Source organism: Neolamprologus brichardi, chromosome 3 (genome assembly GCF_056152115.1).
Source record: "Neolamprologus brichardi isolate AB-2024 chromosome 3, ASM5615211v1, whole genome shotgun sequence".
NCBI lineage: Eukaryota > Metazoa > Chordata > Actinopteri > Cichliformes > Cichlidae > Neolamprologus > Neolamprologus brichardi.
Window position 1 is genome coordinate 26,085,829 of NC_142106.1, and position 25,425 is coordinate 26,111,253.

The 25,425-nt window shown below is 39.4% G+C and overlaps 1 protein-coding gene across 4 annotated transcripts in view; it reads left to right on the plus strand.

Annotated features, from left to right (window-relative positions):
- clcn5b (Cl-/H+ antiporter 5b) overlaps positions 1 to 25,425 on the plus strand; it is a 45,569-nt gene that overhangs the window by 875 nt on the left and 19,269 nt on the right. For 2 of the 4 annotated variants that reach the window (XM_087835431.1, XM_087835425.1), the window contains exons 2-7: positions 13 to 162; positions 19,019 to 19,191; positions 20,086 to 20,185; positions 21,685 to 21,872; positions 22,376 to 22,498; positions 24,691 to 24,897. In XM_087835431.1, coding sequence (XP_087691557.1) covers positions 24 to 162; positions 19,019 to 19,191; positions 20,086 to 20,185; positions 21,685 to 21,872; positions 22,376 to 22,498; positions 24,691 to 24,897 — 930 coding nt within the window. In that variant the 5' untranslated portion in view covers positions 13 to 23. Of the gene's footprint in view, positions 1 to 12; positions 163 to 10,509; positions 10,529 to 13,956; positions 14,327 to 19,018; positions 19,192 to 20,085; positions 20,186 to 21,684; positions 21,873 to 22,375; positions 22,499 to 24,690; positions 24,898 to 25,425 lie in introns of those variants that run through there. The other 2 variants (XM_087835441.1, XM_087835436.1) reach the window with 2 other exon arrangements.

The following is a 25,425-nucleotide window of genomic DNA, read 5'->3' on the forward strand; positions in this document are numbered from 1 at the left end:
CCTCTTTAAAAGGCTCTGAAGGGATGGAAAACCCCGGGTACTGCTCCGGGAGCTTTGACGGCCTTCATCATCCCAGCGATGACGATGATGACGAGATGGTGGACATCGCAGGAGCCACACTGGACTTCTCGAGCACGGACGACGTCCCTCCGCTCAGCTCAGGTGGGGCTGCTGCTGCTGGTCTTTTCAACGCCTGAGCTTTTTAAAGTTCATAAACCATTTCAACTAAACTCTTATCAGGGAGTTGTGAGGCAGCTTCAAAGCACAAGTCATGTAACTTGCTTCAGCTAACTCTGGCATTAAAAGTCCCCCTCAAAGTAAATAAATACAAAAAAGAGTTTAAATTCAGGAATCACTTTCAGCTTGTTTCCTGCACAACTTCTTTCTTCTGACAAATGGGGGGCCGGTAGTGATACAGTATTGTATTGCAATATTGTGCATGGTGATTTTATATTGATATTTTATTAAATACATTCAAGTACTCTGGAATTATTATGGGACAAGAGGGCTCATTTTGCCTGATTGGAGGCAACGTTTTCTGCAAGCAGTTGCGGTCTGACTTGGACTGACTGCAGTCACTCAGAGAGATTGTTGGAGGTTTGCAAAGAATTGCTGTATAACCTCTAAACGCCACAGAGTCTTTGTCAATGAGCGCAACTCGGGGAGACTACACTCATCTCGTTTTGTTCTGGTTATATTCCTAAAGAACAGGAGACTGATTCCGTCTTACTTTAATGACAGGGTTAGTCAACCATCTCATTTTGCAGCAAAAACATAACTGAAGTGACAAAAAGGCAGGAAGTATTACTGTAATACTCAGTGTGTGGCAAAATGTTAAAAACTGCAGTAATATCGCATCGTGAGTGAAATATTGTGTATTGTGGGGTATCTTGGTGATTTCCACCTTTACTGTCAACGTAACATGTATACAATAATTATGAAGTGTGCGGCATGCAGTTAAACACAGCAGTGTAGACAGGTTGCTGCTGTTTTACAGCTAAGGTGACTCTGGGATTGAGTCACCTTAGCTGTAAGCTCGTCTGAAAATGCTACGTGCTATACATGCTCCCAGTGACTTGTTTTACTAATTAATATTAGACAACACGGCTAGTTTAAAAGTAAAACAACAATCAAAGTGTGATGGACAAGGTTAAAAACTGATGTATTTTTGTCCCCTGCTGGAGATAAAAGGAATTGACCTGAAGCTAGAAAATGTATATGACAGATCACACATAGTTTAGATTGAAGGGATTAATATGTGGTCTTTTTGCCAGTCTTTTCTTATACAGCTAATAACAAGAAGGAGAATATTTGCCAAGAAAGAGGTCTTAGTCAGAATTAGAAGAAGGTCATGAGTTTTGTAATCAAATTATTTCACTGAGTTGTATTAATCATAACCGTCATGGTCAGATCTAACAGGAAAATATGCAGACTTCTGTCACATAATGTAAGACTGACTCTGTGCTTTTACTGTATGTAGACAGTTTGTGCATAGGTGTGTAATTACTTGTAGTTTCAGGCCCATTTCAAATTCTGAAACAGTCATTTGCTTGTATACTATAAACAGTCATTTGCTTTTTGATTGCACAATGATATCATTACATTTCCTGTGTCTACACAGGACTCTACGTACTCTAGTACGTGAGGAATTGGGCTGTCACTCAGTAGCAGCCTGGCTGTTTGAATGTAGTAGGATTAAATGACACTTCCTTTTGCAACTTGATAGTTTAGAGAGCCTGGCAACTGATTTTATTTTCTACTCCAGAAAAAAGTTGCACTGCAGATGCTAGTGTGGCTAAACTGCTGTCTGGAAGTGTTTGCGTACTCTGTGATTAGTGTCTGTTAGTGCTCTCAAACACTGATAAGGTATCAGTAGTTTGTGTGTGTGTGTCTGTGCATGTCACACACATTTGTGAGTCACCTGAATAAATAGTTACCTGGAAACGTACAGATTTATTGTGTTTATATATATATATGTGTGTATATGGCTTACCCTCTGGCTGTAAATAAGCCAATTAACTGAGATAAGAGCTTTACAGTGTTTGAGAATACAGTGGAAGGTTTGATAAGTTGGTTACTTTAAGAAAATATGCAAAAATCATGTCTGGGTTTTTATTTTTAAGAATTGCTGCCAATTTAAGAGGGTGAGTTGGAGGGTGAAACAGGTCAGAATAAAAGAGCTGTACTTCCACTCAGTTCAATTCAATTGTATTCATATAGCAGGGCTGTGCGATATGACAAAAAATCTTATATCCTGATATAAGACATCTATCGTCGAAACACGATATAAATCACAAACATTTAACATTTTCTGTAAATTCTGTGAATCTCGGGCAGCTTGCCTCGTGTGAAGTGTTTCCAGCTGGGCGTCGTGTACCTGGAGTCGAGTGTTTTAACCGATGCATGAAACGATACATTTTTAGACATAAGTTGTAACGGCCGCAGTTTTCTTTGTGAGTATTTATCACACAGCGTGCTGTGGGGAAAAGCCTGTTCTAACGTTTGAGTCTAAGGTTTATTTTTTAGCACCTAATGACTCTTTGTTTCTTCTCATCCGTAAACACTCTGCATACTCTTTCACTTGATTCAGTTTATTTTGAAAAGTCTCAACAGGATCTTGAGATTTATTGTGAAAGGTTTATGTGGAAAATAAACAAGCAGACGGCGGAGCCACATGATGGTTTTACCATCGTTGTTGCTAATGACAACACACAAAAATAATCGCTTGTCCGTCAGTAGTGTGGTTATATTACACATAAGAGAAAGAGAGAAATTTAAGAAATTAATATAGCCACTACAGTGACCATCAAAACAATGAAAAAATGTTGCCGTAAACAGTTTATTTTGCAACAACACGAAACAAACGATAGCGTAAAATGAAACGTTTTTGTATCGTCATCCGATATATATCGTTACATCGAACAGTCCTACATGGAATCGCAACAGCAAGTAAGGTAAAGACCACAGAATAATACAGAGAAAGCCCTAAACACATATAACCCCCCTCTATGAGCAAGCCCTTTGCAACAGTGGGGAGGAAAAGCTCCCTTTTAAGAGGAAGAAAACTCCAGCACGACCAGGCTCGGAGAGGGGCAGCCATCAGCCATGACTGGTTGCAGGTGAACGGAGGAGGATTTAATTTGGAGACGGGACCTCTTTGACCTCACTATTTATTTATTTTTTATTTCAGTAAATTTAATTTAATTTTATGTTTGAACAAAAAAAGTAAATGAACATGAACGCTGACCTATGATACTGAAGCCTCCACCATGGTGGCCTGTAAAACTTTATGCTGTTCTCAGTTGTACAATAGTTCCTCAAATATTCACACAAATCAAAGTCTAACTGAAATAATGGTCACATGAAGTTAAACAATAACAGTCCCATTAGTCTTTGTCCTACTTCAAACAACTAAACATAAGCAAAAGTAGACATGCATGGAAAGACTTTTTTAAAGAGAGTATAAGACCTCAGTGCAAAATGCACAAATTAAATGGACTAAAGAGGATGTTTGCAAATTCCTCTAATTAGAAACAAGACTGCCTGGCTACTAATGATGTCATGCTTTCAGCATGCAGTGGACACATTTATTTTTCTCTTTTTAATTCTTGCTTTGTCACCATCAGACCTTATCACCCCACTCCCTGCATGCTTATTTGGCCAATTAGAGCTGAGATCCAACAGAGGAATCGAGTGAATGGAGTCATTTATTACACAGCTTTGTTAATTTGTTTTTTTTTTTTATTGCTTTTTGTTTGTTTTGTTTGTTTGTTTTTTGCCACTTGCAAGGTTATAACATAGTTGCTGTTATTAATTGACAATCCTGTGAAACTCCTGCTAGTGTATTACGGTCAATTTGTCCCATTGAGAAGTTTGAATCTTCCTCAAAGGGATTTGTGTTCTTCCAGAACTTACTGACCTGTAAGGAGCCTTCCTTTCTTCATCTAAAGAGAAGAGCATTGTATCTTAACCACAGACACTCTCTTAGTAGTTTTCATGCTGCCACCCTGAGAGCCTGAGCATGTTTACCCTTACCACTTCCTTTTCCTCATCACTGACTCTACCTGCAGATTAAGCAGCAAACATTTTTCCAGCTCGCTTCCGTACAGCAGAGTCTGATATAGCTCAGATCTTTCTGTTGTCAACTTGACATACCCTAAAATAAAATTTCAGACAAATTGGCCGACTGTACCTGTTGCCAGGGCAAATAAAAGCGAGGGCAGTGTCAGCAGTGTGCGGTATCAATCTTCCTGGTTACTACTGATGTCACAGTGACATCACCAGTTTAAGCAGAACAGTAAAACGGTGCCAACAATGGGTCTGCAGATGAGATAAAGATTTGTTCTCAGTGGATATACTGCCTGCTGCTCCTGCTGTTGAGCTGTGTGTTTCACTGTGTCAGCTCTTTGAAGCCAGAGAAATATATATTTTTTGTTTTTAGCTTTTTATTATTTTTTATTACACAATGGTTTATGAAAGAAGATCATTGCTCAAAAGAGAGAGAGTAGAATAAAGGAGAATCAGAAGTTGAGTTTCATGCAGGTTTCAGACTAATTATATAATTATGTGCCTGGCTCCAGGGAACTCAGAAACATCAGCTAAAACTCTTGGGTTAATATCATCCAAGTGGAAAACTCGCGTAAAGAAAGCTAATTTAAACTCAGTTACTGTGGTAAGTGTGAACCTAATAAAATAACAATAACAATATATGCTTTGACCAGCGTTATTATCGGTCAAGGAAAATTGTGTATAAGCCATGTGTCTCGTACACAGTGGCATCCACCATGAGTTAAGTAACCACTGGGTTACCCTTAAGAGTGAGTGATCCAACTCTGAACTTAAACTGTCCCACTCTCAGACCCTGATAAATGACAGCTCGTCTTTCTTTATGTTTCCTGCCATTTTAATGTTTCAGCTCAAACTTCCTTCTTTTTGTTACTTTCCGTGGTGAAGCTTGGCAGTAGGAAGTGTTTGTGTCATTCCTAACTGGTCGTTAGCGAGCACTTGAACCTGTTACCAAGCAGGCTCGTTTATATCCTTGTGTAACCTGTTTCCCAGGGACTCATTAGCCTGCGGTGTTTGAAGAGGAAAGTTTGGGTTGGGGAGGCACTGCTAGTCCAAATACTGACATCAAAGTGCTTTGAACCTTCTGTCAAACACTTCTGTGCAGTGAAGGTTGTCCTTTATGTCCTGTATATCAGGGGTAGGGAACTCCAGGCCTTAAGGGCCAGTTTCCTGCAGGTTTTAGATGTGTCCTTGATCCAAAACAGCAGATTTAAATCGCAACCTCCTCAACATGTCTTGAAGTTCTGTAGAGGCCTGTAATCATTTGACATAGGGTGATATCTAAAACCCGCAGGACACCGGCCCTTGAGGCCTGGAGTTCTCCGCCCCTGCTGTATATGGCTCTTCTTAGTCCTCGTGGCAGTGTGCACTGTGTTCATCAAAAGAAACAACACTTTCCCCTTGAATACCTTTAATCCCCCAATGGAAGTGAACATGTCGCTGCTTCTCCCAGCTCTTTGCTTTCCTCCATGTCTGTTATCTGCTCCTGAGTACAGTAACAAGTGAATTTGTCAAATTACATGATTTGCTTAGACCGTGCAGGCACACATAGGGAAAAAAAAATGTAAATGTATAAGAGAAAAAAAAATTCTGTGAGAATATAAATGAATACATTTTAGAGAAGTCTGGCACAACTTCACCTACTTCCGAGTTGAGTGGAGAAAGATTAAAAAAACTGGTGAGATGGAAACTCCAGAAACACCAGGGAACAACTTCATTAAGACGCCAATATGTTTCAGCTTGTGGTCTTCACCAAGGTCAAAACACCAAACAGTTTGTGTTTCTTCTATGGTGATATTTCTCTGAAGGAGAAAACTTTTTTACTTAATGAACATCATTTAAGAGCTTTTTTGTATATATTACAAAAAAATCTGTCTTGAACATCCACCTGGCAGACCTCTGTGTCTGGAATTGGAAATGCAACTGAGAGAATATCAAGTTTTGTAGAGTTTCATATTAACAACTTCAACTAGGTCCTATTTTCTGCTTCAAAGAACTCCCACCTATTAACCCTCATAATTATGTGTACCTTAGATATTGAATCTTTGTATACAAACATTGATCATGAACCAGGCCTAGAGTCACTGGAACATTTTCTTCACACTAGGTCTACAAAATCACCGTCTAATATGATGAATTTTTACTTTGAAAGGGATCGGTTACCAATTTACTGGAGTTTGTAGAATTTTTTAAACTGACACTTTGTAGGTTTATGTTGTACTCTTGATCATAGTACTAAAAAAAATAACTTTCTTGACTTAAGAGTAACCAAAAAAAATGACAAATATCTGTCCACCTCTCTTTATTCCAAACCTACTGATCTGAATACATTATTTCACGCTGGAATACAATAAAAATAATTTAAAGACCCTACAAATGGCAAGATTATTGATGTAAAAGTCCTTATTACCTGCAAAAATAACATTTTGGTCCACATGATAGCGCCTCAAAGGAGCTTGCAAAGAAAAGCGTCTGGACTTTTTTAAGTTGCTTGAAGACGTTTCACCTCTCATCCGAGAAGCTTCTTCAGTTCTAAGGTCAAATGGTGGGGAGTCCCAGATTTTAAACCTGGTGGGAGTATCCCCCCAAAGAGGGACAAAAGGACCCCCTGATGATCCTCTAATCGCCTGAGCCAAGGTGTGAAAATGGGCGTGGGTCCCAATCAGCCAGGGTTTCGGGTGAGTTCATTGTGAAACTTGGCCCTTCTCGGATGAGAGGTGAAACGTCTTCAAGCAACTTAAAGAAGTCCAGACGCTTTTCTTTGCAAGCTCCTTTGACTACGATGACCTGGATGACTGAGAACCTTCACAGACATGATAGAGTCTTCATGCAACAAAATATATCAAGGAGAAACCTCCTGTCCTCTGAAAGAACAAATGAACAAACACGGATGTTGTATTAAGAGGAATGATTTAACCAGCCCTGTTGCAAGCTATTTTAATAAAAAAACATTGTAGCTCGCCTTTATTCTTTGTAGGCATTGGAAGCTATTGAGGCATTCCGGATATTCCATTTAAAGAGTGTATTAACGGGTATGAATAAGAATCTATCTATTAATGAGTTTCTGTGATTCACTAGATTTTTGTTTTTATATGTCTAGAAAAAAATGGTAATGTAAAGAAATTCATTTGTACAGTTCCTGTGATTGTTGTCTAATTTGAACTAGCTTGTGTTTTTATGCACATCTGGGAATGAACCACTTTAAGATGTATAAGGTGACATCCCTTATAAATCTGTAATGGTTCAGTCAAGAGCTTATTTGAACTTTGGTTCAAGCAGCAGCATCAGCTTGAATGCTTGGTCAGCCTATTTGCGTGTTAATGGGTGATTAGTTGGTTTTATTTTTTTCTCTGGAGTATACTTTTTTTTTTTTTTTTTTTAGTTAAACACAAACTGTTTGGTGTTTTGTAATGACCACGATCAAGCCCACAAGCTCAACGGCGTTGGTCTGTTAATAAAGTTGTTCCTTAGTGTTTTAAGTGTTGCTGGACCTTTCATCTCGCATAATTTCAGAATATTGAAATTTTGTCTTTCATTTAAATATACTTACAGTTGAAATCTAGGAATTTAATTTGTTTTCTTTATTACCAAAGTTTTTCATGTCTTTATAATGGCTCTGATATTACTCCTCCATCATTTATTTACCATTTCCTTTCTTTTTTTCTTCATTCATTTATTTATTTATTCTAAAATTGTGAGAATTGATATCGATTATCCACAATAACCTTCTCCACTGTAATTATAATCCCACGTGTTTCTGAAAATATCTTGGGTGTGCCAGCTGCCCACTGTTGACACCGCCTTGATCCTTATCCTTTGCTGTATTAGAATAAAATAGAATAGAATTCAACTTTATTTTCATTGCACATGTCACAGGTACAGGGCAACGAAATGCAGTTTGCATCCATCCAGAAGTGCTTTAGCCATGATATAGATATATTACAATATATATTAGCAATAATATAGATATGTGAGTATATTACAGAAATGGGTCTATTATGGTCTGTAATATGTACACGGTATGAAGTATGTTATGAATATGCTATAACTATAAGTATGTACAGGCTGCAGTGAGTACAAGCTATGTACAGACTATGAACAGGATATAAATATGAGAAAAAAAAAATACAGAGTATGAAATAAAGAACTATACAGAAATGGGAACTATGCAAGTTGTAAACAGTTATAGAATTAAAAATGATCGTATGATTATTTACACAGAACTATACAGTAGTGCAGTTAAGAGGCTATATAAAGTGCTAGTGGTTGTGAGTGGTGGTTTAGTCCATGTTATTATTGTGTGTTTGAGGGTACAGTTGTCCATTGTGTGTGTGTGTGTAGGTGGTTGTGGGTGTGTGTATGTCCAGTCCATGAGTTTAACGTGGGTCAGATGTCAGGAGGCAGAGTTCAGGAGTCTGACAGCTGTGGGGAAGAAGCTGTTCCGGTACCTGGTGGTCTTAGTCCAGAGGCTCCTGTAGCGCCTCCTAGAGGGCAGGAGGGTGAAGAGTCCATGTGATGGGTGACTGGGGTCTTTGATGATTTTCCCAGCCCTTTTCAGACACCGCTTCCTGTAGTATTAGCAAAACTGGAACAAAAGGAGAGACGATTGAAGAACTACAGCCTTGAAATGATGCATCTAGTTGCTTCAGCTTCTTTTATTATGTAGACATGTAGTTAATAAATGTGCATCTGAACTCTTAACAGTTTGAAAGGATTTCCAAAGATATGATGGAAAAGTGAAAAGCACTATTTTTGCTCAGAGAGACAGCTAAAGTTTTTAAAAGTGTTTCAAATGACTCTTTGCGGTCCTGTGAAAAAATGTACTACTGGTGTAGTTAGTTTGTACCTTTAGCAGCAATAAGTCAAAGTAATCCATTTCTGTGTATTAGCCCTTTCTTCTTTACAGTGTTTCTTCAGTTCATTGGGGTTTGTGTTCCTTTGCTTTATCACTTGTGCTGCTGTTGTTATCCAAAGTGCTTTCATTGCAGCTGAAATTGACAACTAGTCCTGCTGCATCAGGCACTGAACTGTCTTATCACACCATAACTATGAAAACAGGTTATAATGATTGACAGGGCTGCCTGTCACATGTTACAGTGATAACTATGAAGTACTAAAATGGACAAAATCAAACGCAAATGAATAAATGCTTTATTAAATAGATTAATATACCATTATACAATACAACAAGTACTTTAAAATACTTTTTGCATGAATTAGCACACTAGTTTGCTTGCCAAATTAAGTTTCTCTGTTTTTATTATTAGTGTTCTTTTTAAAATGTTTATTTATGTATGTAGGTATTAATCTATTTATGTTGATGAATTTTTTAAAATTCACGTTAGTTTCACCAAAGTAATTTCTGTTTTTTCTTTAGGAATTACTTTATAAGTGAACTAAGCGTGGAGTGGGATTACCTTTTGTAAGTAAATGTGTAAATAAGACTTATGCAAATGAAAGTGCTTATTTTCATAATGAAGCAGAAATGCATTCAAGAAAGTTACAAAACCTGATGAGGTTTTCTATAGTGGGTCAAATAAAGGTCATCTGGGGATACTTAAATGTTAAAACAGCTGCCAATTTGTCACAGCTTTACCTCTATAATAGTAAAAATTCCTCTTCAAACCACGAACAGAGCCAGAGATTTGCTGAGCTTACTCATTCTTCTTTTTACTTCCTTTTACTGCAGTAACTGCTTGCACATTCATATACATTCAGGTCCACCCCCCAGACAGTTTGAAGCATATAATAAAGAACATTGCCTTTAATAAAATCTGAATTAAAACGTCTTTTGTTTTTAAAAAACAACAACCTAGAATCGTGTCAATTGGTAACTGCCTAGATTTACCACTTCAAAGTTTTCAGTTACGTTTTGCTGACTTGTTGATGTTAGTTCCTCCTTCTCTGTAATGTCTGGGTCTGGGCCACTTTTCTGCAAAGCTGCCTGTCAGTAATTTCCCAGCAGGACTATTGCATCACATCCTCATATTTAAAGGGTCTTTCAAAATATGATCTTCTACATATAAGGGAAAAAATCAAATCAGCCACAGACACATATTCCTAATTGATTTATTTTTCCCCAGACCTAGTAAATATGACTTTTAGATCTCTAGCTTCGTAAAGTAATGACAGCCCACTATGTTAGTGTGTTCCAGAGTTTGTTTGTCAGTCATCAAAACGTCATAGAGGTCACATGAGACGCCATTTCCCATAGAGACAAGACCTGAAGAGTTCAAGGTTCAGAGCCTTACCGGAGCCTTTTTTCTTTCTGCGTGTGTGTGTGTGTGTGCGCGCGCTGTGATGATCAGTCTGGTTGGTTCCCTCAGGACGCACACTCGAACACACAGCGAGTGCTGAACTCAGCATGACGTTCCTTGCTGGAAACCAGCAGTGTTGCTCTGGGGGAGTCTTCGTGTTGTTAACCCAGTTTCTGGGAAGCATTGGATGTTTTCTTTGGCTTTTGGTATGGATTTGTAGCCAGGATGCTAGTGTTTCTTTGCTCTTTGATGGAACATGTTTGATTCAGTGCTTTGAAGGTTGTCTTTGTAACGTGTGCATTTTTGTGTGTGTGTGTGTGTGGGGGGGGATATAGAGATATACATTTCCATTTGGTTGTGAACCATATATCCATTTTCACCAGGGATGCACCAGTCCAGCTTTTTTTTATTTCCACTATAATACCAGTAGATTCCAGTAGGTAAGAATGTGAAATACTGAATAAGTTTTAATCAGTGATACAAACAGACTGAGAATCCCTGTTTACGACTTGGCTTGATTAAACTATTGCTTTTGTAACTTAAAATAAATGTGGAAAATAATTACAATCAAGCATATACTGAGGGTTCTCACATGATGTTGTGCATGCGTTTCTCAATAATTTGCTACCATTTTGGATGTGATATAACCAGTGGTTGCTAGGGGAAACGTATTCCTCAGCTGGTTGGGGGTGGCTCCTGGGTCTGTCTTCTTTTTTGCTGACGATATTCAGCTATATTATTAATTTAAGCCGCCTGCTGAAGCTCATAAACTCTGACTGTTTAACCAACATTAAACAATGGTTGAACAATAATTGCTTACAGCTAAACCCGGCCAAAACAGAAACTTTGATTATTGCACCAGACAGTGCAATACCTGATATTAAACGGCGACTGGGTGACTTGGGTTCCTCACAGAAACATAACCATAGAAGCCTGGGTGTTATTTTTGCTGAAACTTTTTCTTTGGAGGGACATTTAAATCAGATAGTAAGAACCTGCGTTTTTCACTTGAGGAACTATTCAAAATGTAGATCCATCGTGTCAACAAGTGAACTCGAGATGATAATACATGCTTTTGTCTCTACAAGACTCGACTACTGTAACAGCCTGTTTACTTGTCTAAACAAAAAAGGTCTAGCTCGTCTACAGGTTGTTCAAAACTCTGCAGCGAGGCTACTGACCCGCTCCAACAAGGGCGCTCGTATGACCCCTGTGTTAAACTCGCTGCACTGGCTACCAATCAGATTTAGGCTCCATTTTAAAATTCTAGTTTTAACTTTCAGAGCATTACAGGGACAAATGACCTTTATCAGGAAAATGAGAAATTGATGAAATCTAATGATTAAATGTGTAAACATATGTGTAAATACAGTATATATGACAAAAACTGAGCTTGTACCAGCCTGAGAGTCAGTCTTTGGTATGACCACCTTTATTCTTCAGCACAGCCTGAACTGTCTTGCCAAACCATCTTGTCTTGTCATTTCTTTAAACACAATGAATTGGCAGTTTTTTGTTTTGTTCTGTTTTGTTTTTTGAATCCTTGTCATACTTAAAAATAAAACCTCTGCAAATCAGATGGTTTCCAGATGTTGTTGCACGGTGGGTCAAAATCTGATACTACTTGAAACCAAGCCACAAACCATGATACAGCCTCCACCGTGTTTCACAGATGGCTGTAAACGCTCACTGTTGTACCTCTGTCCTGACTCTGTCTGTGCATACATACATCATACATACATCTGGACATTCAACAGTGGCAACAGGTGTGATGAAGTCCAAATTTAAGTTTTGGCTCAAATATTGTTTTCAGCTAATAGCTTGTTTGTGTACTTTTATTGATTTTTTTTTGCCTGTCAAGCTACTTTTTCATAGAGTCAGCTAAAGAAACAGGTTGCTAGAACAAAGTGCTTAAAGATGTGATTTAAAATATATATTTTTTGCTTAGTCTGTTATAGGGTTGGGCGATTGGACGAATATATCGACTATCGACGATATCATCGATAGTTTTTAAAAGGGCAATTTATTTATTTATTTGCCCATGAATAAGTTTGCAAATAATGATAGAGCTAATAGAAGCTGTCAACAGGAAAAAAAATAATGCTGTTTTAATAGCACCCTCTTTCATCTGCGAGTAAATGCACCCTCCTCAGAGTGCGCCCAAATGCTTGTTGATAGAGCTGCAGAAGCTGGTGATAGCCTAGCACAGCGGTCCCCAACCCCCGGGCCTCGAACCGGTACCGGTGCGTGAGTCGTTTGGTACCGGGCCGCGAGAGTTGAGGCTCAGGTGTGAAATGTATAGTTTTCAGGGTTTTTATTGGTTTTCAGCGTTATTTTGTTATCGTTTTTATCGTTTACTCGGTTTTCCTGGGTCTTTTCACGTGTGTTATGAATAAATCTTCTTTTTTTCGGTACCAGTACTAGTTTTATTTTACTGTATTTATCCGCGACACCTTAAAGGCCGGTCCGTGAAAATATTGTTGGGCATAAACCGGTCCGTGGCGCAAAAAAGGTTGGGGACCGCTGGTCTAGCATACTCAGCCAGATGGTGGACACATATATGCCCATAAAAGTTAGTCATGTTTGAGTACTTTTCTCGCACTATACATCTGCACAAGCGGCACACCGCTTTGATTACATCCTTAGGTTTACCTCTTTCATCTGGTTTAAAGCCAAAGAAATCCCAACTTGGCAACTTTACATGTTTTTAGTGCTGTCAGCGTTAACGAGACGTCATCACGACAACGCGATTACCAATTAACGCATCTGGAGCGTAGACTGAGTCAAAATCCCTGAAACATCTCTGTCAACGCATTTCGGGCAGTTTGTCCAAAGTTTGTTCATTCTGCGCTCCAGATGGTTTGAGCGCGTTAAAATTTTTAATCGTGATGACCGCGTTTAAGCCCCGTTAACGCTGACAGGGGTTTTTTGGGGGGGAAATTTGTTTGGCCGTGTTTGAACTTCTTCTGTGTGATAAACGCGCAAATCAGTCCGTGCATGATTACATTGTTCCGCCCATCAAAAAGTCTGTCTCGACTGTGGGACTGATGATGGCCAGTTGGAAAATTTTAACATATCGCCCAACCCTAGTGTGTTATGTGTAGACACAACAGTGGTCTGGACTGGATTGCAAATGAGTAAAAAAGCAAACAAATGTCCAAAGAAAAAATCAGAAAGACCTTTATAAAGCCTGAATTTTCAGTGTGGTTGAACCATATCTACTGTAAATACTGTGTATCTCATAGAAATGTGATGGCTGTGTGTAGCAGTGAGATAACTAAATTCTCCTGAGTTCACAGCATTGTTGACATCACTCGCTTTTAGTTCAGCGTCTCTTAATAGGGTTAAAGTGCAGTTAAGTCCACGGTTAAGGCTATAAAAGTGTTAACTGGTAATAATTCATTCGTTCGTTTAGTCGACTTTTATCCCCCCTTTTTAAAAGCACTCTGTCTGAGGTAGAAAAGAGCTTTTTAAATTTCAAATTTCTTTCACGGCTTTTGTTTTGCCTGTAGGTCAGCGGTGCTTATCAGAGCACGAGCTGTTCGGCAATTGATATTCAAGAGGACTGCGTTCACAGAATGAATGGAGAGTAAATGTAACCCACAGCCTGACCCTGTTCCACAGCACTGTGTACCACACAACCTTTCTTCCTGTCAGCTATCAGGGTCCCGCAGCATTCAGGAGGTGAAAGACCTTGTAAACACACGTGATCTCATTTTTACGCAGTAATCTGCCCTCGTCAAGCAGCTACAGCTCACAAACCTTTAAAAACAGCTCAGCAAGTCATCAAAGACTTCCCAGGCGGATTAGCCAGTCATTCACTTCCTTCAACAGCCTTCGGGGCGCTCTGTTGGAGTCCAAAGGAGGGACTGTGGGCAGTTTTCAGTCTGAGTCGTAGCACCGGTTGTGGATTTTAAGTTTTGGGAGTTTGAGGGGGGGCTGAGGAGAGATGCACTGGGAGTTCTGGACTAAGAAGCTGGATGAGGAGGATTTGATTGAGAATGGTGAGTTTGTGTCACTGAGAGTGTTTTCCTTTCAGCGCAGATTTTCTTTTTCTTTTCACTGCCAGTGTACTCTGCTCTCACGCTGTCATAAACAAGAAGTCTGCTTTAACAGAGCCGAGAGTTAAATAGTTTCAGCACAATCACTGCAACTCCTCGGCAGTCATGTTCAGTGTTTTATCTACTGTCTTCTTTTATACACCAACTGTTTAAATTTGCACTTAATCTTAAAACCTCGACTTTGCTTTGTTCTGTTTTTCTGCTGACATCTTGAACTTTATGGCACCAGAGTTTAATCATTAAGACCATTTACGGCCATCATGCAGTGAGTCATGTGGTTGGTGTGCTGGTGTGTATGTACTTATATATGTCACTGTAATTGATACAAGACGCAGTCCAAACAATGGTCATGTCTCGATGTGTGACTGTTTAAGGTCTTTTACACTCAGTCTGAATAAGTGTGTATTTGTGTTATTGGGTGTCTCTGTCACTTTCATGCCTTCTTTTGGTCTGTTTGAATATCGCGTGTTTCGTCAGTTTTTGGTAATCAGGATCAAGATAGGATTAGATAAATTAGGACTGTTTCTGTTTTACAGCATCCAAAACATTAAGTACAACATGTACAATAATGGCTTAAATGAAGCAGAGTAAATGTGTAGTGCAATAAAATAACACAAACTACAAAATGACAAAAATTAAATAAATAAATTGAAGGAGTTCAGTAACTAAAATCTAAATAAAATGCAATAAAACACTTTATCATTACAGAAGTTGATATGAAAATCTATAAAAATGTAAATAAAATGTTAAATAATAAAAATGCATTTTAGATGAATGAAAATTTGAATATAAAACAGCATGACTGTCAAATCCAAATCTAAATAAAATGGATATGGATCTCAAGGAAAAATAAATAAAAATATAAATAAAATATTAAGTAAAGATAAAAAAAAAGGTACATAAATATAAAAATGTTGAAATCTAAATAAAATACAGTAAATGCAAAATAATTAAATATGATTGCTATTGTATGTTGAATAACTTATCTAAAAAGCTAAATATGATACAACCCAGGCGTATTGCAAAGCAAATAGATATAAGGTGTAAGTGCAGTAAGAGTGTGTTTAATGGGGCTTCTGCTGCTTTTTCTCCTTCAGGACTTTGAGCAGGAAGTGTTTGTTTTACAATCTGAATAAAACTGTTGGTGCTGTCAGTGCACATGGAGAAAGGAACAAAACCAAAATGTCTTCACACAGAAACAAATTGTTAACATTTCAGCCTGGGAGAGATCGGAGGATTAGGGCGAGGCCCTGGTTTGCACCACAGTTTGTGTCCAGTGCTGAACACAAGCAGAACAAAGCATAACACACTTCATGATTTTGAAAGTTTGAACTGTCAACAAAGTTGTTTTCTTTATTCTGAGATTTTTTTTTTCACCCAATCACAGCGTCAGGAAAGGAAAACAATTTAACACAGATGTTGCATTTCCACATCGTGTGGAGGACTCCGAGATGGACTTGGATGCAGGGCGTTGAGCACAATATGACCAAGAACATTTTTCCAGTTATTTATGTTTTGTTTTCACATTAGCAGACCATCACTATCAGGGTCATGGAGGCCTGCGGCCTGTTCCTGCACACAGTGTGCAGTATGGCTAATAAATGGCACGAGGGCGGATACGATAAACCTTGAACTAGCTCATGCTGTTGTTGTTTTTTTTTTTTTTTTAAGATGAGTGATTGTTACCACAGGTATGTCACAGGCTTCATTACCCTCAGCTGCCCTCTAACGTTGCAGAAAGGGATGTTTTGCATAACTTGAGACAGTGATGTCTATATCAGCGTTGTCAAACATAAGCCTCAGGGGCCAGAATCGGCTTGTAAAGACTCTAATCCGGCGCACTGGACAGCTTTGGATAATGTAACAGAGGGCCTTCATTTTGGACTTTTAACTGGATTTTCATAGCTTTTAGTGTTTCCTACTAATAAAGACCTCCATTGCCAGTCATACTACAGTAGTGCTGTAAATGTGCCAGTGAACAAGGCATTTTGACACCTGCAAGAAGGATTCTTGTCAGGAGTTTATATAAGTTTACAAACGGGGTCTCAAACCAGGCTTCTGGTGATTGGGCAAAACGATCCGTGTACTGAAAAGGTTAATACTTAACGACGTAGCTGTGGCTACAACTTTGCCTCTGCATGACAAGCTGTGCCTTCTTTTTCCCCTTTATTAATTCACTCACCCATACTGGTGTTCCTCTAAACCATGCTGATACAAATATCAACAGATCAGTTCTGTTAATTCACCCTGTAAAACCAGTCTAACCTGTCAGCTCGGGTGTGTAAAATGCCCCCTTTGTGTTGTTGCATAATAACATTCTGCTGCTGTAGTGTTACAAAACGCAGAAATGTGAAGTAATCAGACCAGTCGTAGCTTCCTGATCACACATCAGAATCACAAGCTGGAATTTCACCACACTGCACTTCATGATCACCTGAGGAGAACCATCTTCCTAACACTAATGTAAGTTCATGCGTACTGTGGGTTTCCCCCCCTTAGTTCTCAGGGGTAGTTCTCTCCTCTGCTTTCCCAGTCATTACAATTATATTGTGCTCCGCATTAATACTCAAGTGAAAACACTTTTAATTTCAGCTCAGGCCATTGTTTTGGGCTCATAATAACACAGTTCCTCGCTGCGTAAATCTGAAGGTCTCCCTGCGTTGTTTCCTGTTTCCGTTTGGATCTGTTTTTGATTGGTTGCTGCTGTCTGGATATGATTGCCTGTAGCGCAGACGCTGCCACGTACTCAGGCTCTTTTGTTCTGGAGCTGCTTGAGAGAATAAAGCAGAACTCGATCTCAGAGCCTTGTGTGTCTTTCCCTCAGACTTTCATCAATACAGCATTGTATAGGATTGGTGTTATCAAAATCATAGAAGCAGGCTACAATGCACTTTTCCTGTTGCTCTTTTGTGGGCAATTTGTTTTTCTTTTTACCCTTTTTCTTTGCTTTGTAATAAGACTCAGCAGTGGGGTTACCACTCTTAGCATTTAGGCCTATGTGTGTCTGTGTGTTATTTTATACAGTAGTCAGATTTTGCTTGAGAGAAGGAGGAACTCATTTTGCTGCTGTTGACACATTCATCTTTGAAAAACAAGTGCTATTTCTGTAAGAAAGACATTTCTGTCGCTCTCAAGCTTAAATGCTGTGAAGACTTTAATATATGTAAAATACTTGCTTAAGATTTTTTGTGGTACTTTTCAAATTTGTGTTTTTTAAATGTAATATTTTTACTGTCTCCCAGGGTTTTAGCTGTCTTTGATCCAACACAGCTGATTTAAATGGCTACATTTCCTCCTCAGCATGTCTTGAAGATCTCCAGAGACCTGGGAATGAAATAGTCATGTGATTCAGGTGTTTTGGCCCAGGGTGAGATCTAAAACCTGCAGGACACCGGCTCTTGAGGCCTGGAGTTTGACACCCCGACTTAAATTCAGACAATTTCTTTTACTACTCCCGACTCTGTATGATGTCAGTGAGAGAGGATATCCCTAACATGGTCATCATCAACACCGAATCCCACTCACTTACTGTTAAGACTTTCCTTTGGGAAGGCCAGCTAATCAGGTGAAAACCTGCTTAGGCCCCATTTACGCCTGAATTATGCTTTAGCAGGAAATCTTACATTGTAACTTATGACGTAACCAGAAAGTCCTTTTAATCTTATGCCGTAACTTGACATGCTCCTTACAAGAAATGTAACTATACTACGACTTGAATGATCCAGAAGGTTGCAATGTGGGATTAAATCAAGTTTCAGAGTCACACAGGCATAGAGACCAGCTGATAACCTCCCAGCAGCCACATGTCACTGAGGAAAATGTGTGATCCCTGGTTGGTTGACAAGTGGTAGCTGGAGGTTGCTTGATGTCGATAAGTGAATCGGTTGCAAAGAGGTATGCAGTGCTGCACTGAAAAAGCTCCTTGAAGTTGCTTTGATCACAAAGCAGGTTGCCAGCGGTTGCCTGTAATTTGCCTAGAAGATGCTGACTTGTCTGCAAACACTCACTAACTGCTCACCAAGCTTTAGTGAAACAGTGGAAAGTGTGAAAAACAAGCTTATTTCTGACAGTGTAAGACAAACAAGGATTGCTTGAACAGTTATTCATCAGTTATTCATGCAAAGCTGCTCTGTTGGACTACATGAATAAACATGTAGAGCCAGAATGAATGCAGAAGGTCCCCGAGAAAAGAATTGAGCGATAGTTTGTGTCTGTGTATTTCAAGTTACACCAACTCGGCACAATGGTGATGGTACATGTTTCTGAACAGCTTTTCTCTGTTTGTATATCAGAAACCTAAATTTCTACTCTTAGATTTACTGAAATTCGTGCTCCTAATGAGATAAACCTGTGGTCTTTCCTCTTCCTCCATCCTCAGGGCAGACCTATACTTACATGCATTTAAATTGAGTTTCTCTGCTCAGTAAATGAAGCTAACACTGGTTATTCTAGATGAGTAAAGCTGCAACTGAGAAGCCTAAAGCGGAAAGGTTATATTCCGTATACATCAGTCTGTGGTCCCATCACCCTTTAGGTGCTTTACATTGCCTCATTGCAGGAAGTGCTGAAGCGACAGGTGTTTGAATGTGGCTTCATTGCTCTGTCTCAAATGTACCTTCTGTCCCTTGCTTTCAGGAGTTTACGAGGAGAGTAACGGCACCAGCAGAACAGCCGGTATGAACGGTAACGGCCCCAGCAGGCTTGTTGACCCCCTGGAGGATCCGCTGCCTGGAGTGGGCACCTATGAAGACTTCAACACCATCGACTGGGTCAGAGAGAAGAGCAAAGACCGGGACAGACACAGGGAGGTAAGGAGGAAGGATGTTTTTGGGGGGAGTTAGATGAATTTCACGATCATACCTATAACAAGATGAGGAATTTACTCTCTGGGTGCCAAAGCAAGCATCAGGTCAAGGTCAATTTTTTATTTTTTTTGGTAGATCTGGGTCCGTCACATGGTGTCCAAATCAAAAATACAAATGATTACTGCTTTGTTTCCTCATGTTTGGTGCGTCACCGTTCGTTGCCTCAGCGAGTCATCTTCAGAGCACTTATAAGTGGTCCACAAAGCTCCTGAACGACTACTTACTCGGTCCTCTAAGTGGGGATCTATTTTGTCATTTTTGCACTCTCCCCATGAAGTTGTTTGACAGATATGTTCATATGCCTACTTACATTAGCAAACTCCTGCATCCATGGGTATGGTGTTGGTTCATCGAGGTGTTCTGACCAAAAGCTCTTATTGGTTCCTGGTCCTAGACTGAAAACTAAAGAAGACTTTGTGTTTGAGTTGGCGGCTTCTAAACTTGCATTAAATGCACTACAATGTCATTTGATACCTGTGGACTGGATTTATTTATTTTTTAAATTTGTTTATGATTGTGAATCACTTTGTGATCCCGATCTGTTCCTTGTTTTATTTAGCATTATGTGGGTTGTTTATGTATCGCCACACTTTTTAGAGTAGAAACAGGGACGATGGAGGTTATGTGCAGATATAGCTTGGACTTCACGCCTTATTACATGAGCCATCAATACAGCAGCACATGAGATAAATGTACTTAAATATAACTCGTCACTTTTTTCTTGACCAGCTGTATATTTTCAGAGGTCTCAGCATCATTCAAATGACTTTAATGCCATGTTTTTAGGATATGGAAGAAATTTTCACTTTCATTTCTTTCATTTCTCCGTTCATCCAGATCACCAATAAGAGCAGACAGTCCACTGTGGCCCTGCTGCACAGCATCAGTGATGCCTTCTCAGGGTGGCTGCTCATGCTGCTGGTGGGACTCATGTCAGGTACTGCACACACTCATCCCCACACATACATTTATTAATGCTTTATTACCACAGTTCTCTTAAATAACAGGTAGACACAATCATAAGGAAGGAAAAGCAAACTAAATCCAGATGCTGTGAATTGAAAAACAAACTGCAGCATAAAGTATGCAAATTCTTTATACGCTACAGATGCAAATACACTGTTTTGAATTGGGTGTCTCGCGCATAAATTGTCCCTCTTAAGTGCAGCAGCTCAAATTCTGAGTGGTTTATTGAAATGTTGTCATATCTTTCCTGAATTTGTGACCTCAGGTCCTGAGCAGTAGGGAGACAAAGTTAAAGAGCCAAGGCTGAGATGGTTTGGGCTTGTCCAGATGAAGGATAGTGGATATACTGGACAAAGGATATTAAAGATGGAGCTCAGTAATTAGAAGTGAAGGAGGACATGCAGATGGTTTGTGTTACACAGAAGGATGGCGGGGATTGGGTGAGATGGAGGTAGATTATCTGCTGTGGCAACAGACTTTAGGGCACTGCTCTTAAAAACACAGTTATTTAACTGATCTTCCCAGGCCTTACTTTCAGGCTTCACTTTGATGGAAAGCGTTTGTACTTGCTCAGACTTTTTCTCTGGTTTCATTGCTGCCTGCATCAGCTGAACATTATATCCCATGTGGTGACAGAAAACGGGTTTAGAGCTGCGAGGCAGCATGAACACAGCACTGAAAATATGCAGGGCGGCACATATCTAAAGGAAATGAATGTTAGCAATGTTGGTTAAAAATCTTTTTGTTGACCCTTTGGGTAGTAAACTTGACTTGTTCAGATTACAGTGATCCACTTCTCTGACATTTGGTCGTACTCAGATATGCATAATAAAAATAATAAACTTTATCTATATAGCACCTATAAAAACAGAACTCAGAGTTATGCACTCAGAGGCTAAATTCAAACAAACATAAAAGTCGAGATTGTTAAAACGATAAAGGAAAAATGTAAGACGCAAACCAGGCAATCACAATAAATTGGGTCATTCCATAAAAAAGGGAACGGAAATAATAACGTAGACAAGTTAAGGCGGTAACCAGACAATAAAAGGCTGTAAAAGTAAATTACTTGTATTGAGAGGACAGAATACAAATCTATATAAAGTGAGTTTAAGATGAACTTTAAAGGAGGTCAAGGATTTAGCCTTATCTCCTCAGGCTGAAGAAGAGGAGCACGATCTGTTTTAGACTTGAAACAATTGGAGAATCTGCTGAAGCCGGTGTTTCCACAGTGTGTCTTTCTCGTGTCCTCCCCTAACCCTCCAACTGGCCACAGCAGATGGCTGCTCCTCCATGAGCCTGGTTCTGCCAGAGGTTTGTTCCTGTCAAAAGGGAGTTTTTCCTTCCCACTGTTGCCAAGTGCTTACTCATAGGGGGAGCTGTCTGACTGTTTGGGGTTCTCTCTATTATTTTAGGGTCTTTATCTTACAGATTTTTCTTTCTTGTTGTCTTTCTTCTCAACGTTTTCAGGTGCTCTAGCCGGCGGCATCGACATCTCAGCCCACTGGATGACGGACGTGAAAGGAGGGTTGTGTCTCCGAGGCTTCTGGTTCAACCACGAGCACTGCTGCTGGTTGTCTAACGAGACCACGTTCCAGGAGAGGGACCGGTGTCCACAGTGGCAGAGCTGGGCTGAGCTCATAACAGGAAAGTCAGAGGTAGGAGAAGATTTTAAAACTAGAAAGCTGAAAGTGTTCAGAGTAAAACTGGTTTTCTGCTGATTTTGATGCGTCAAATTTATAGTTGGTAGCAGTTATTATTATTAGAATTGTTTTTGAGAGATTTTCTTGACTCCAAATGTGTGAATGAAGTGTTATCCCAAGCCTTGATTTTGAGATTTGTTGACTGTTCCTCAGGCTTCAGTGCTGCTATGGCTCCATCTACTGGTTGAAAACGGTCATGGTGCAAAATCCAAACCACTATGACTTCAGGATTTCCACAAATCTAATGACTGCTTAGTTATTTATGTCATGTTTATTTATGTTTGTTGTGTTTATTTATTAATTTTTCAAAAATCATTTGTCACTTCGTGTGTGTGTGTGTGTGTGTGTGTGTGTGTGTGTGTGTGTGTGTGTGTGTGTGTGTGTGTGTGTGTGTGTGTGTGTGTGTGTGTGTGTGTGTGTGTGTGTGTGTGTGTGTGTGTGTGTGTGTGCCTCTGCAGGGTCCCTTTGCCTACATCATGAACTACCTGATGTACATATTTTGGGCTCTGATGTTCTCCTTCTTGGCTGTCATACTGGTCAGAGCCTTTGCTCCGTACGCATGCGGATCAGGAATACCAGAGGTGAGGCTGCACTCTAAACAGTAATGGTAAACCATCACAGAGTTTTTAAGTGACTGATTATATTAATGGTTTAAATCACTTTTTTCACACTTTATGTTGTTGCTTTTATTTCATCTCTTATTTAGTTCATAGGCCACTTAGAGCCTGTTTTGATATCAGGAATAGTTGGACCACTAAGACTGTTAGATAATTAACTATAGAGCCAAAAATCACCTTCAGGAGATTCTCTTCTCTTTCACTATAAAGAAAATTCTTAAAATTTAAGAATGTAACCTAAAAATGTCATATTTAATAAATCTTTAACATATAAATGTAAAGAAAAGCAAGCCACAGAACAGCTCTGTTTTTCCACACTGCTGTAATAAACCACTGAAACCCGTCACCCACAGCTCCTTAATCGGACACAGATTTGTAAAATTACAGAAAGTTAGAGGGAGCTTGTTACCCAAACTTTGAACTGACTGTTTCAATGACAGAAACATTTTCCCATTTAAAAAGAAGAAAATGTTTTGGACTCAGTGTTTTTTCTTTTTCTTTTTTTTTCTTAAACAAAGAACAAACGCAGTTTCTTCGGTTCATTGACAGCAGCAATTCTTTAAGTATTGTCCCCAGCCCTCTTGTGGGCCTTTTAGGTACTGCAGTCAATTCAATATCATTAAAATGATTTGGGATTGGTTCCAAAATCAGATTTTTCTATTGAAATGTTTTAAAATACCAGAAGATTTTTTTTTTAATTTAGATTTTGTAATAAATGTAAAAATGAAGACAGTTCAGACCTCTGGCTCAGAATTGTGAGGATTTGCTACCTAAGGACACTCATGTGAGAGAAAATCTGCTCACACAGATATGTGGAGCCAAATACTGTCAATAAGGCCTCTGCAATGTTCTGAAGACAGTTAAACTTGTCAGGTAGTGATGTCCAGCAGGTGAAAATACAGCTCCATGAACACACACAGCTGTGGATTCCAGTTGCTTCGATGTTGCATTAACTGGCATTAACTCAGCCAGTAAATGCGAGACAAATCTAGCTGTTCGTTAAAGCTTTCTGGTTTGATCAGAAAATAAAACATCGGTCCATACACCTGAAAGTCCCAAAAACACATTGTGAATTCTGTCTCGAGTCTACAGATGTATCTGTGTCTCTCCGTGGTGCTGATGCTGTGCTGAGCGGACAGCTCCTGAAGCTTTTGAAGTTTCAGAATGTGGAAAGCTAACAACGTCCCTCTCACCAGTAGGCTAAGTTATTTTTAGCCTATTTTTAGACTTGAGGCACTGATTAAGCAGACATCACTCAGGATTTGGCCCAGAAGAGAAGAGAACTACAGAAGAAGAAGGGTCAAAACTGTTAACACTGACTCTTTGCATAAGTTTGATTTATTTGCCAATAAAAGTCTTTGAAACTTATGAAATGTTATTCAGTGGTTAAAGTGGGAGCTGTCATGTTGGGGTGGTGCAGCATGAGAACAAGAATTACTTAAAGCTTCATTCATAAACACATCAACAACAACAACAAAGAAGAGTTGCTCGTTAATGCTGCTCCTGTTCAGTTGTAGGAAACTTAGTATATTCACGTACTTAGAGTTTTTTTCTTTTTAATTTTAATAAACATCAGGTCAATTAGTTCTGCTTCTCCTGTTCCCTCATTTCTTTTTTTTAATCACAGCATCCAGTCACATTGATTTATTTGCGTCCAGCTCTCGCCCATCTGCCTTTGTTTACTCTCCTGTTCGCTCCGTTTCTTTCATTCTTCATTTCTGAGGAGGTGAAAAGCCAAAGATTTGCTTACACTCTGGAAAGCCAAACATTTTCTCACTGATTCGTCCATTCTAAAAAAAACGAAAACAAAAATACACCAGTTTCCTCCAAATCCAAATATTATCCTGCTCACTACTCCTCTCAGTTGAAGAACTGTTTAATTTTGTGGAACTTGAATCGTTTTCTCCCAACACTCTCGTTTCTCAAAGGTCAGCAGGGCCACGCACAAGAGATTAACCACTTATTTGAAAGAAAAATATCAAAACACAAACCTCATTTCTCTCCTTCGGCCCTCCTTCTGTGTTTACACTCGCTTTCTTGTGGTTATACACTCAGACAGGCGTATCTAAACTGAACCCTCCCTAACATAAACATATCCTCATCTTCTCCTTGCACATGCAAACAAACCCACTCACTCTCACCTCCGTCTTCCTCAGATTAAAACCATCCTCAGTGGCTTCATCATCCGGGGCTACCTGGGGAAGTGGACCCTGATCATCAAGACCATCACCCTGGTCTTAGCCGTCTCCTCCGGGCTCAGTTTAGGGAAGGAAGGCCCTCTGGTCCACGTCGCCTGCTGCTGCGCTAATATACTCTGTCACCTGTTCACCAAGTACCGCAAAAATGAGGCCAAGAGGCGAGAGGTAAGCAGGGGTGATGCCGGCGTTGTTGGAGGAGTTATTGCGGGTTTTTGGGGAAACTTGACAGGAAAGACGGTCATCAAGAAAGAAAACCGTACAAGCAAAATATTGCAATAGCTAAAGACCAATAGTACAAGGCTGTTGACCTTTTACATTTATGCAGATAAATTGATCTGTTACATGAAAGTCCAACTTGCAAATGATATTTTAAACCACACTGGTTAATCATGCAAGTCTTAAATTGGAAGCAGACCTCAATACAGGCGCTTTTTATATAACCTGGCAACTCACACCTGATAATTTTGGATGGGTAAATGGAATTAAGGAGATCTCTCCAATGAGAGAAAAACAATCTAAATTAAATTTTGGGGTGTCTGTCCAAAATATCTACTCTCTTTGCAGAAATATATTTTTCACATATTCTCTAGTTTAGATTAAATTGATGGAAAAGACAAAGTTTCTGATTGAAGCTTTAAATTTTTCACTTAAATGGGACACAATGGGAACAGCAGTGCTTTTCCTGTACTGCCG